Source organism: Epargyreus clarus, unplaced genomic scaffold, assembly GCF_041222505.1.
Source record: "Epargyreus clarus isolate Ecla_fem2 unplaced genomic scaffold, WU_Ecla_fem_2.2 ptg000003l, whole genome shotgun sequence".
NCBI lineage: Eukaryota > Metazoa > Arthropoda > Insecta > Lepidoptera > Hesperiidae > Epargyreus > Epargyreus clarus.
This window is the reverse complement of record NW_027332211.1, coordinates 13,766,456-13,781,216: the sequence shown is the minus strand read 5'-3', so window position 1 is coordinate 13,781,216 and position 14,761 is coordinate 13,766,456. Positions and strand designations below refer to the sequence as shown.

The 14,761-nt window shown below is 38.0% G+C and overlaps 1 protein-coding gene across 1 annotated transcript in view; it reads right to left on the bottom strand.

Annotated features, from left to right (window-relative positions):
* Positions 1 to 741: 741 nt before the first annotated feature.
* Positions 742 to 14,761, bottom strand: part of LOC140754729 (RNA-binding protein 38) — a 35,881-nt gene continuing 21,861 nt past the window's right edge. The window contains exons 3-5 of the mRNA XM_073089809.1: positions 8,422 to 8,494; positions 5,063 to 5,298; positions 742 to 4,467 (exon numbers count right to left, since the gene is read on the bottom strand). Of these exons, the coding sequence (XP_072945910.1) occupies positions 4,337 to 4,467; positions 5,063 to 5,298; positions 8,422 to 8,494 (440 nt within the window). The 3' untranslated portion in view covers positions 742 to 4,336. The remainder of the gene's footprint in view (positions 4,468 to 5,062; positions 5,299 to 8,421; positions 8,495 to 14,761) is intronic.

Below are 14,761 nucleotides of genomic sequence, written 5' to 3'. Positions count from 1 at the left end.
TTATCTGTACATTTCTTAAGCGCGTTGAATATATAAAAGAACGCGAGATCGCGATCTGTGATTATTCTTTATTTGAAGACTACCATAGATCAGCATAATTTTAATTAGCTATATCGGTGCTGGGTAATGCGTGATTTAATTTTAATTACGATACTGACATTATCGGTACCCATAATTAGGATACAGATACCATGAGTGTGCATAAATTTGTAATCTACAAACCTGCAAATTACTTATCGCAGGCTATACATTTTAAAAATTTTCAAAAGCTGTTGTATAGACATAAGCAATGATTGATAGAAACTAAGGGTAACATTGTCTCAAATTTCATCGTGTTCGAGATTATATTCGATATTTGACATGGTTTTCTCAATATATTTTTGTACACGTATTATTTAAGCATGTACCTACCTATTTAAGCATGTATCCATAAATCTATATAGGTATTTTCGCTTCAAAACAAATAAGAGGTCATCCAACATCGATTAACTATAACTCTGTTCCCAAGTCTAATCTTACGTCTAATCGCTGTAAGCTGGTTACTTCTGAAGACAGTTTTATGTCAAGATGCGAAGTTTGGAAGCGCGCCAATAGTTAGATGACACGAATTCTTCCGACCTACTTATTTCTGGAAACTACATATTTTTTCAAAATAGAACAAGGCGACATGCCAGCTACTTATTTTTATTTTTACATTAATCTTAAAGAGAGGAAATGGGATTTAAAATAAAAACAAGCGAGTTGTACCTTAAAAAATTATTTTCACTTTAGAATATCCTAAGTACATTATAGTATAATTTTAAATTAATCATAACAATTATTAGGTATTTATTATGAATTTATATTTATATAAAGGTATGTAATACATAAATATAATTAATTGTGCTTAAAATTACTGTGAATGAAATGCACTATCATGGACAGTTCAGTGCGCGTCACTGATTTTATACATTATCTGATTCGATGATATGTGTATAATATGTTATATATTTCTTTATTTGTATAAACTATACAATACGTTGTCTATATATATAAGGCAAGATGGCCACATATATGGCTTCAACATGATTTAATGTTTCATTTGGTATGTTTCTGAGTTTAATCTACTTACAATATAAAGTTTACTGTATACACTTTAATATATTGGACCGAATCGCGATTTTGCACTCGAAGTCCTCAGCGATCAGAGAATCGATTCGGTCGATATTAATATTCAACAATTTTAGTTACTCTTCCACATAATAAATAGTTATTAACATGTAGATTTACAAATATCAACAAAATAAATTACGAATAACAGCATATTACAATAATTATAAGTAATCTTACAGCCTACGCTCCAATGATTTCTACTCGATCTAATGTCCTTATCTTGTACTAACATCTACATCGCCGACCAGGTCCGTTCCATCCCTAATTCCTGGCACATCAATATAACTAGTCCTTGATAAAAAAAAGCTCTGAGAGCAAAAATATTCTATTTTCAAACTATCATCGTTCTATCTATTTTCTGACGCTAAATGTAGATACTATTGGTTGTTTGCATGTAAGTATTCTTTTCTACTTTTTTACAACTGATATAATATATTATTTTAAATGTAAACATATCGAAATTACCTATTTAATATAGTATTTGTATATTTTGAGGACGGCCGGCGAACGTCTAAATTCTTTATCGTTAAAATTACATGGACTAGGAATTGAATTATTCTAACTAGTAAGTACCCTATACCGCTTTGGAGAACAAATTAAGGATACGAGGGCCTATATATTACAAAAAATAATTACTTTACACGGATACAATAGTAAGTAAGTACATTTAGTTAAGTTATAATTTAGTGTTAAATTTAAGCCCTTCATTGCTCTCCTAACCTTAAGCTAAACAAAGTCCTCAAGGACCCATTGAGCAAAATGGACACGTTACACGGACCTAGGATAGCTAGTTTTACATAGCGAAGCATCTTAATCAATGTCGAATTTAAAGAAATATTTCGCAAATAATGTCAACTCATTTTTACCACAAACAAAATAGTGACGGTTTCCTTCGTCTTTTTTCATCATTTCCATAACACAATTGCCATAGTAATTGCCTTTCGATAAACAAATAAATTATATATGTATTGACAATCTTTATTAGAGATTTAAAGGAAGAATACCTACCTATTATTCAATGGACAAAAATGAGTCGGCATAATGCGCTTAAATTCGTCACTGATCGTAATATACCTTATAACTACAACTGTCCAAATGTCCCATGAACTTACCCATAATTTAATTCAAGCCACATAGAAAATATTACGCAGATCTAAATATATTTATCTTCCAGATTAGAAAGTAGGTATGTATTTGATATGTTTTAGTCAGCGGGAAGAAACAACAGCGTCCATGTACAATCAAGCATTTTAGTCTATGTAATGATGAAATGATGACCTGGGGGGTTACTACCATCTCTTAAAACAATATTATTTTAATCATACATTCAAATTTCGTACCACGACCTCGTTAAAGTAAGATTGTTTTTATAACATTACAATAAGCAGTTTTGTATTATGTCGGTCGATATCATTCATTCCTTTTTGCAGGAAATTTAACTTTTAAGCAAAATATGACAATTTCAGTTGGTTATATACAATAGATAAGCGAAAAATGAATAAGGGTTTAAGTTTGTTCAACTGCGTATGACGGGATATTTTATTGTTTTAAGGTGGTCGTGTTACGAAACAAAATAATGTTGATGCAATATTGAAATAAAAGTTTCTTGAACTATGATGGTTTTTAAAAGATGGTGGTAGGTCCCCTGCACGAACAAAATTGTCTTTAAAAAGAAATATCTTACGGTTTCCGTCGTAACTTCACTCATTATAATTGAACTACGTTGATCCCTGATTGACTTATTGTCATTGAAAGCTACACCGCTAAATACTCTATTATTATGTATATTGAAAACTTAACCACTGGTATTTAATGTTATATATTTTAATAAAATGTCGTTGCGATAAAAATACTAATCCAAATTAGGTATGCTTATAGCTGCTGAGGGAAAACATAAAATATGATATACGGGAAACGGCAACAGCTTACAAGTGACAAAGGGTGGATTTCTTATGAATACCAAGACAATTATAGTATTTTATCAGAAGTGTCTGGGAACATAGAAATCTCCATCTATGTACTGTTAGGAAAATACAGCTTCACTACTTTTTACAATAAAGAATTATAGGTACTTAACGTATTTTTAGTGCAAGTCAGTTTACTTGTACAATTTGATACCAATAAGCTCAGAGTGCGTTACGAAATATCGGCAATGCACGCAGTACTCTATAGGTATTAGACGAGAGGTATCAAATATACATGAAATGTCCGGATGAGCACGAAGCAGTTTATTTTAGCTCAGTTTTAATGCTTTGTATGATTTTAATAAGCTTGGCGGCGTGTTAATAAGGTTTTTGTTAATAGCAGTTCACTTAATACACATGATATATGCAAGTAAATATCTAATTTGCCTTTCAGGTCATCATAAAGTGCATGTATCTATATTCACTGGTCTACTTATACTTAGTGTTTTAATGTGAACTAGCCTGATTGTCCGAGAAAAATATTCGCGAGAATAGCGACTCTACATTATATTAGTAGAAAAGTATATAAAATACTTTTCTTATTAGTAAATATCTTCTCTAACATTATTGTCACGTATCAGCTTGTCGATGTGCCTGTTATTCATTCCCATATTAATTTTACAAGTGCTGTTAATACATAAAATGTAAGGTACTATATTACTCTAGGTACTATTAAATGTGATGTTAGGAAGTTGACAAAATGAGGCAAGAACATTGTTTAACATAGCTAAGTTTACCTACTAATATTAATATAAATATTATCTACCGTACTTATATTTCGTACGTAACATTTACTTAGTTAACTTTCTAACTCCGTCACCCAGCCCGTTATATTATTAAGTACCTTCATGGCGTCTTAACTCTAACGTAAAAGCTCATAGCTTTGGTCATACAATAATATTTTTGGTTGTTGCAGATTCTTTTAGTTCTAAACGCGGCGTTGCATTTAAATCATTTGGCTCTTCTCTGGTAACAATGACATCGTGTTCGGACATCTATATTATTTTATACATTTCAAAGACGCTGCCATGATTAAATACTGCGAGTGCGAAATGCACCTCATCACAACTCGTGCTTATCGGACGGCTACTGCAGTTGGTGATCCTATCTGGTTCGTATTAAGTTAATTTACGTTTGTTTTGGCATGTGTCGTGGATCAGCTAAACAGCGGGATAGGATCGAGTCCAGATATCGTGCACGTAGCCGGTACGCGTGTGGTGTTACTGCATGCGTGCCTCCTGCAGCTGGGGCGGGTAGGGCAGCGGGGGGAGCATGGGCGCCTGCACGCCGCCGCCCGGCAGCGCGTAGTACGGGGACACGTAGCCCGCGCCGCTCGCCGCCACGGCCGCTGCTACTGGAACCAATGACGGACTTAATAACAAATGTCCATGTTATTTTTAACCTAAATCCAACAAAACTTCACGCCAAAATTTTTATTTAGCTTCCTTTGTTATGTAGGTATGTGGAAGTCAAACTAAACAATCCCCAACTAATTGAGCTTATTTTTTGCATGCACGTTTGATTTGGATGACAATGTATGAATAAGCTTAATGACGTCATTCTAAATCCAATATAAAGGCTATCCATTTGTGCTATGTGTGTTGCTGTGGCTGTGCAACACATGATATAGATCTATCAAATGAATGAGTTTTCTGAAGAGGAAATGAAAAAGTTTTTATACCTTTTTAAGTATTATTTTACAATTATAAATAATAATAAAATTTAAAAGTTCGATGTGAATTAATAATAAGCGTATTAACTTTATCAGAATAAGTCAATAGTTGGTCTCTCGATCTGGATGTTCAATCTCCAGATAGGCATCTCTAGTTTGTCTTAGTTATATGCATAACTATTAGAAATTATTTAAGTAACCTAACCGTACGCCGGAGAGTTCTTAAAAAACTTTTCAATATTTAATATTTTATAATGTCATGTATCGTACGCACCTGCAGCAGTAGCATAAGGGTCGAAACCAGCCGCAGCATACTGTTGTTGATACGCAGCCGCGCCCTGGGCCGCGGCAGCCTGGTACTCATACAAGTGGTTGGCTGCGGCGACCGCGGCAGCGTGTTGCAGCTGCGGCAACTGGACCAGCCCGCCGGCCCCCGAGCCCACGCTCGCGCCCACCCCGCCCACGGTGCCCATGTATCCAGGCGCGCCGTACACGTAACCGGGCGACAACCTGCCAATATTATCCGTCCATAAGTATGTGCAAAATCCTCAAGGTATCAGACGTTCAGAAGTATACATAGTTTCCAAACGTCTGCTATTTGCATTGTGACTACCTCTCGCTTTTTTACTTTTATGCCAGAAAAATTTATGACCAAAAATAATGCCAAGAAAATCAAGAAGTCTGAAAGTTGAGTAGACTGGACTGGGATCCATCCATAATTCTTTTTGCCAGCATAATTCTTGAGATTCCTTGAACTAGGATCACAGTGAAAGGTAATCACATCGCAAATTAAACACTTTAAAACTGTCATCACACTCTATAAGTACCTAGCCCCATTTGCAGCCTTGACAGGCACGAGCATATTCTAGTCTTGTTATGTTAGTAGACATCGATAAAACGTAATTTGTAAGATTTGTAAGTATGCGATCGTGGCTTCGGTGTCGTGGCGTGGTCGGACGGCCGCCGTGCGTCATTGCCAGGACCGTTTAAAAAAGAACTATTAAAAATGTCGAAACGGCCCCATCCACTCCGCCGCGACAGAAATATCCTACATCGTCGGAAACGTCTTCAGATAGATTGACTCTACCAATTGGATTACCAAAATACCATTTGCGCAATATCATGACACAACATTTTTTCAAGACGTAAATAAATGATAGTAGGTTATCTACTTCTAAATATCTATTAATGGCACATTACAAAAAGTCGCAATCACAACGGTTAAAAGCAGATGTTTCTCTGAAGTATTAAGTCGTGTCACCCACTTATTAATGATCTAACAATTTCACAACACTTAAAGCCAGCAAAAATGTCGACATAGCTTAATTTCCGCCCGGCGATGACGCCAGGCGGTCAAGTTTGTTCGAGAGGAGCGCTTCAAAGCGCACTGGATCAGCATTTTCGGAGAGCTCTCGACCCGTGACCATGCTATTTAGACTTAGCCATTTTCCAAGCGTTCGTCTTTTTCTATTCCTATAGTCGTCAAAAGAGACGGATTGATCGAGGTGTGACATTCGCGGAAGGGTGGACTAGCTTGGTACAGGAGATCGAGAGCGCGGCGCATGCGCGGCGCACGCCCGTCTCAAGGCTCCGCCCGACTAGAACGCCCACCTGTGGTCTGCGGCTCCACAATCCAAGATTACCTACTCGGTTACATCCTTCGACAATTTCGCTAAGAAACCCCTTTTGTTACAGGTTACATAAACGACTAAAGAAGGGAAGGTCTGCAGAGATGTAATACAAAACACGCGTAGAGCATTTTAAAACTGGCGGAACATCACACAAGCTTTCACATCTACATAGGTACAAAAGACAATCGGAAACTAAGTGTAACATAGGATCACGTCTATCATTACTGTTAGATACCTAAACAGCTTTTAGTTTTAAATACTTACGACAACATTTACTTACATGCACACTTATTCCTACTTTAACGATCTGATAATGAAATCATACGCGGTCATCAAATCAAAAATAAGGTCGTCTACGTGCCTACATTTGTATTTAATTGAAAATGGAAGCGAAGGGCGATTAATCGAATGACGCTTTCGCTTGATTGTTTTTACTAGGGCAATAGTTTCATCGAATTTTATCGATTGTGGTGGTTGGAGTGTAACTGTGGCATTGGGAAGCACGTTGTTTTGATACGTGCTAGACGGATTCTAATCAGCTGCATGGTTAAATATGTTGGATGGCGAGCTGTCGTCGAGAGGACGCTTACAGATACACACCACGTCGCCTCGACGACGTACGGGCTGGCCATCGTCTCGCGTAACAGAAATCCCTTTACAACAATCGTTCACGTTTCGACGGTCTTTCTTACAGTAATCTAATAATTTTCATGATAGGTACATACATAAGAATGATTATAGGTACGTATAAAATCAATATTGCATTACTATTGGTATTTGTATTCGTAATAAAACATTATTTTCAACCTACATTGTATTAATGAAGGGGTCGGTTCATCAGATTGTTAAATAATAGGTATGTCATGTTTCACTGATCCCATCGATACATTTTTACAGAACAGGTCAAGGTAAAAGAAATTATTTAAAAAATAGTAGTTTTATGGAATATGATTTTATCTGTATGACATTGTAAACTATTTTGTTTTTGAAAAATTGTCGTAACGCGAATAAGAAAGTACCTAATTCACTGTTGCAAGTGTTGCAACTATTAACTTTATTTTAGCTGTTTTTTTTTGTATTTTGTGATTCATAAAATATAAATTACATCCAATTTAAATTCACAGAATGCCTAATGAATACGAAACTTCAACAACAATTTTGACAATTTGTCGACGAATAACAAAACAGAGACCGCTCTTGCAAGGGAATTTCGGTTACGCTTGAAACTTAGTAAGTGTATTAAACGAAATCCACCACCAACAAAACTCAATTCAAATCAAAAATCTTACACGAACACGGCATAAAACATAAAGTAAATAAAACATTGAGTGTCGAACGATGCGTATAGTGACGGCGGTGGGCGGCGCCCGCGCGCGCTCGACGTCACCGCCGGCGCCGCCCATGCTCCGGTATAGCTTTAAAACGTAAACATTAAAAACCCAATCGACTAATTCACACCCAAAACGAAAAAAATCCACTCTCACGCTCACGCTTGCCATAGATACCTATGTGAAAATGTTTGATTATTTAGTCTAGGTGTGGTCCGCCGGCCGCCGCGCCGCTAGCCGTCCGGAGACGCCGCTCGCCTCATCTACCGAGACAAAAGTCAGTTCAGCAACTGTACTCATATCGACTTTATCCTACGCGCAGTGCATGTTACTTACCAGCGCTGTGTACAATCACACTTCTCGAGTTCAGTGTAAATTTAGCCCTACATTATTACACTTGTGAACAGCCCCTACGCCCTACACTTTAAGGTTTCCTACAAATGTCGTCTTCTCCGGTTGACTCGGATATCTGTTATGGATCTTCCACATTTATATTCATTATAGGCTAGTAATGCTAACAATGTGAAGTAAGAAATGCCTAGTCTGATTTTTGTCTCGTGAGATGTAATCGAGAACGGCATGCGGAGCCGCTTGTGCTGGCAAATATCGAAGTGTTGAACCATTGAACATTGATGTGTTACAGATGCACTGAGACGAGATCGGTAACCACTCACCCATACGGTGACTGTAACACGGTGGGGTACCCGGTGCGAACGCCCGCCGCCGCAGCAGCCGCCAGTCCAAATCCTGAAACAAACAATCTATTTTATAACCACCATTTCCACCAAACGAGGTGACAAGAAAATAGAAAGGGATATACAGAAAAAATATATCCTGTCATCATCAACGCTCTTAAGAGCCGCTATTTTCGGTCTCACTTAACGGAAGTGGCTAGAGAGGATTTCGAACGTACAACATACTATACATCACCAGAAGATTGGAGCGCTTCCAAATGACACAAGAGTCAACTTAGCGCAGGCAACGTCAAAATGTTAATTTCTTTTTATTGCATTGTTAAGCCGCGCGAGGCGGCGTCTATTTCGGTCGCTCGCCGCCCGCCCGGGCTCCGGCATCCAGGGACATGCCTCTTGACAAGAAGACGACAAACACTTGCTATAAATGGCTTACAGTCGTTGGCACGGATGCACATAACGCGGATGCCCCGCCGAGACATCTATACTGATTGACGGTTTGTACTCCCAAGAGATTTCGCGACAGCCAAACTCGACATTACGTTACTGAGAACTAATTTCGCTTTACAGGTGGCCGGTTGCGTACATTGAAAACAATGTAACTAGTAACTACACATTTGGGGAACGACTACAAACAGTCGTAATGATGTATTATTACGACTTTGGTCGGTGATGTTGGAATCGTAAATCAGTGATTAATGGCTAATGATCATAGGAGCGTGACCTCTGGCGGGCTCAAAACGCTTTGGTTATTATGTATGGTGAAATTTCACCGGTTATTACAACGGATCACGTCCGGCTGGCCCGGATGGTGTCGCGGTTCGGCTAGTGCGATAATGTTTGACCTTCTGCGAGTGTGGTCACTGGCTGCGGCCAATTATTGTCCTCGCAAACTATTGCCAATACGTTCTGGCACCTGACGCGATTTTAAAACGATTAACCCTTTCAATGGATGTCAATTTCAAGGGCAACATCAACGCGCATTGTATGTATGTAATGTAAGTAAAGCGTACACCATCGTCGAAGTACGTGCCTACGTAAATATCTATTTTATGTATAAAATTATGACTTCAAGTAAACACATAGTTATTGAATATATAGGTACTTCGGTAAAGCAATGTAGTTATTTTTAATATGTAAGCAATATTTACATTTGAACCACGTCCACCAAAAAACACGTCTTTCAAAACAACAAAAACAGTTTTTTCAATTACCATAAGAATATGAGATTTAGAAAAGAGGAAATTTTGGAAATCACGAACAAGCATTTCAATTTAATTTACCTGTGTAGATACAATACATTACGTAACATTTCTAATATTTGAGTATCTACCTATGTACTCATATATTCTGGACATTTCCTCTTGGTCATAATAAATAATATGAGCTGAGATGATGCTCTCTATGCGTCATTAAAGTATGTCAGCTTTAATTAATCTTCATTCAAAGTTAATAATAATTAATTTCAGCCATTTATCTATTTTCTGGAAGCTTTTATTGCAGGGCAAGATTTATTTGAGGCGAGATATCAGTATAGAATAGATAGTCACAGAAACCTTCTCATAAACCTGTGTACTAATAATTTATACATATGTCCTATTTTCGAAATTGTTTAAAAAAACATTTATAGTTTTAATAGTTACACTACTGGTACCTAATGTTATGAAGCAAAATACATAAATAAAAAGTTTATATGCAACGGCATGAAAAATTGCATCAAAAATATTAAACATGTAAAATAACTCTATAAACTCTATGACGCTTCTATTAAAATATATTTCTTATTTTATATTCCTTCTATACCTATTACATTTCATTTATATAAGATATGGTATATAGTGCTTCATTTCAGATAATGTAGCTGTAAGGTGATTATATTATTTAGTATTAAAAATCTTTGGTAAATTAGTCAAAGTACTAATAGACAGTCATTACCGAAAAACTACGAAGGGAGCGATGGTCCCTTTGAAATTCAAAGGGTTGTAGGTTGCGTGTCTGATGAGTGCGCGTGATGTGCCACCGCAGTTCGATCGATGGCGTGCTATTTGACGGCCGAGGTCGACACTGTCCACCATGGCTTATCTGATTCATTAAACTTTTTCCTCTTTAATACCATTGTGCCCTGGCCCGATTGTACGCTCTTTTGTTAGCCACATGTGACCCAGATAGGCTAGTCATAATCGATTGTTGGTATTTTATATTTATTTTATTTCAGTAGGAAACGAGCCTGTAGACCTGATGGTTACCGGCACCTACTGCCCAGGGATGTCTATAATCAACCCAAGAAGCGTACAGTAACACCTGAGGTCGGCTTCAGATGCCCTGGGGGCGAAGTTATAACATCTTATTCCAGTATGTCTTTTTACCACGCTTCAACCCAGAAGGCATCAGCGCTTAAGCTTTAATGCTGTTGTTAATAGGCAGAAATAAGTTCAACCCGAACACTAAGGGTTCTACCACATTAAAATTAAATACACCATTACCAAAACAAATATAGCTCAGTGCGCAATACCGTCCAAAAATCATATAGATGGGCATGACGCAGACTTCCACGCATTAGTCACAGGTTCTCCAGAAAAACGGCCCGCACGCGTCCCGTTAAAGTAAATAAAGCTTTGTTATGAACGTTTTTGCACCGTTTCAGGACTTCTGGACTCCGGGTCGTCGAACTGCAACCGGAGTGCTTAACGTCGCTTGTAAGGATTCTACGGAAATACGATTTTAGACGCGAGCGGAATGAACGACCCCGCGCCACTACTACACGTTATTCCGTGAAACTTGAATGCCCTTTATCTATAGGTACGTCCAAATAAGTATTTGAAGTGCCTGTTGTAATATTTACGAAAGCAATTTTGTCTGTCTTTCTTATGGAGCTAATTTTGAAACAGTAGGTAAATACAAAACTTTGATTTGAAGATCTCGTAACTAGATCGCATAGAATAACGAATGCCTTTATTACAGTAGTTTACATGTTGATTAAACTAGATGCACGGTTATAAAACATAGCGCCGAATCGCATCTCGGTGTAATCGTTAAATACCGTTTACGACTGCTGAATTTACGCAAACACGCCAATGAAGCGGAACTTCGCAGTAAAAGCTTAGAAAACTATGCGGGAGTGTACGACAGAACTCGCTTTGTTACACATTGTATTACGGATGTGTCGTGTAGTTTACTGGCGCAGGAATAGAATTTAAACCAGTCGTGGCCCATATCTATGTGACCAAAACGTACTCTGGTCTCACGGCCGCGTCTGGACTCGCCGTGTCCGGTGACCTTCCGTTTGATCTAACGCTGTCGTCTCCGAAATCGCCAGTCGTTGATCCGACACGAAAGATTTCCAAGCAAGTTTTGACTGAGGCGATTAATTACTCCCCGTATTAGCCAGTCCCGGTCATTGAGACACTTATTTTGGGAAGACACATGTGCTCTATGTTGGTCTAGTTGCCGGATGGAATGTGATATTTCAACTTCTGTATTCGTACTTCAACTTTAGGTTTTAAAGACCAGTTTTGCATAACAAAAAGCCTTCAACAATGTATTTGAAATTTGATAGACCATTTTCTACAATTGACACGAGGCGCGTCCAAGGAAGATGCTTTGTAGGCTTCAATAAAAGAAAACTGGGAAGAAAATATGAAGCTTGGCGCGTCGCCAGCTATGGTGTCGCGGCAAAGGCGGCCGCGACGACGTTCCCAAAACTGCGTATATTTAGACAAAATAAAGAGCGCACCGAAGACAAAACGAGACGCAAGTCTGTTTTATAAATAACCACGTCGTTCGCCGGACGGACTCAGCCTCGTTCTACCAACCTCTGCTCGCCAGCTGTTGTACATAAATAATAATTAAGACACGAAGAAAGCTACATTTAAGTTCCTGAGGTGTACGAGCAATAGGTCCGAGTTTAATTTAAATAAAATAATGGCTATTAAACATAATAAAATGTATTCTGAAATATCTACGGCGGATGGAAGAAAACTTAGTATCTTCCAATCTACTGGTGTGATAAAATGGAGCATTCATAAATAATTATTGTTACATTGATTTTAAAAACTGGTAGAAGTCTCCTTATGGTTGAAATGCGACTTTATTTTTCATTGTAAGTATTTATTTTTATCATACACCATTAGTATTACTGTTGTCTAAGATGAAAACCTTCCTATTTTTTGAAGAATATGATAAGACGAATCCAGTTGCACGACCCTTTTCAATAGTTCTTCAAGACTTCGAAAAATCAAGACATAACGCATCTGTGATCTTGTGATCTGTGAACTTCAATTAGGCCTTACTTTACAGGTAAATTTACCAGACTACGTTAAAAAATAAAACATGCCACAATAAAGTAAGTTCGCCTATGAATTAATCGGTTTATAATCAACGTGGTATGACAGGAACGTAATCTGCGATATCGGAGGATTACGGCGGGGCTTCGTGCGGAAGTAGCCTCTAGGGATCACATTACATGGTGCAACTGCAGGAGGGTATGGACTTGAGTGTCCTTACTTACAGAGTACTCGTACCTACTCATGCTAGGGCGATTTCCGTTGACGTGTAAAAAAACTTCCGAAGAACCTTATTTTTTATTTAAAAGTGAGTCGTCAGTACTTTATTCCTCTCCTGATGAGCACGAGGCTTATCTTAAGATAAGAAAGGTTTAGGCGACAAAAACCCTTTATTGTTTCCCTTCTGAGCATGAGCCTTCTTTCAGAATTTGAAGGCTGTAGGTTAAAATCTACAATGCTGACTTACAAATTGATAGATTTGACGCACTTTTGAAACCCTTCTCTTTCTTCGGGGAGACCTGTGCCATTGAGACAGTAATGGGTTGAGGAAGAAAATCGAATTAACGTTACTTCAATCCATTCAATAAATCAGTTAAATGTGTGGGTATTCTAATGCTGCGTAGACGACAGACCATCTTGTCACGTGTCACCAAATTATAAGATTTTTGGGCCAAATGCCACGCGTCCGAAACACGGAAGATACTATTATTTAGTTGGATCGCGTTCAACAACTCCGAGGTTATTAGTAGTGATGTCGTAAATTTATGTCCTATATCTATAGTTTATATAAGAAATACTTTGATTTTTTGTCCATCTTTTAGAGAAAATGTTGTTGAACTCGAGAACAAGAAAGTACTAACGCAATTTTTAAATAAAATAATAGTAAGACTGAATGAACCCAGACGATTATATAGACATCTTTACACTAAATCTAAATCCCGAGAAGCAGCAGTAACTTAATACTTATGCATAGGAAGAAGAAAGTAAAGCATTGCTTGTAAGTAAAAATGTTTATATTTGGCCCGAAAAATATTCTTAATATAGATAGGTACTTACTCCGCAATATCCAAAGTCTATATGGACATTATTTTAAAACTACTTTTAAACCAATATGTGCGCGCAATAAAATGTGGCATTTTGATAATAATTATGTAGTTGTGATATGATTTTATTGTTGAAATCACATTCAATCTGCGGTGCGGCGTTGGTTGTACCTAATTGCGGTAATTGCATGCTTCCGTTGTCGACGGTGAAATAAAGACATGATTACAGTAAGGTAGATACGATCACGTGGCGTGGCTCAGTAAGCTGACCATTATGGCTTCGGTTCATACAATTATAACTATGCGCAGTGCTATCGATCAGGTTAACTCATCGCCACCCTCCGATTCGACAGTTTTACAAGCTTAACACATTACATATATTGCTTCATTTAGATATTGAGAAAAGACAGCTTAGTTACTGGTTATTTAGATAGATCAGATTTCAACTGGCAAATTTCGTAACCATTCAAAGCCACAACAAAAACCCAACCCTATTATAAAACGACGCTTCAATTTGACGATGACCATATACCGCGGTATATAGAAAATTATATAATTTCATTGTTAGGGGTGGCAAACAAAGGGATAGTTCCTGCTGCGCTTGCTTTGGTAGTTCGGTACGTTCATATCGATCGGGTTAGCGAACGGCGCGTGCGGGACTCGTCGGCGCATGGTCTAAATCCCAAAGCCGAAATAAAAATAGTGGCGGGGAGTGCGTGGGGGGCGGGAGGAAGCACATGCATAAGTAATGCACCGGCGAAGGGCGAGCAGCGGCGCACGCGATCCGTCTGCAATGCCAAACACAGGGGCAAACCCTCTGCAAACACCCACAACGCTAAACTAAAACTCTTCATTAATCAACGATGACTTGCAAACAGCTCGGACATAAGCTTCCACACAAAAGATTAGCGCCACGATTTGATTGATACGCAAACGCAACAGGTTCGGCTCAGATGACTAATTTAGGTTGGTAATAACACTGAACAATTAAGCGTA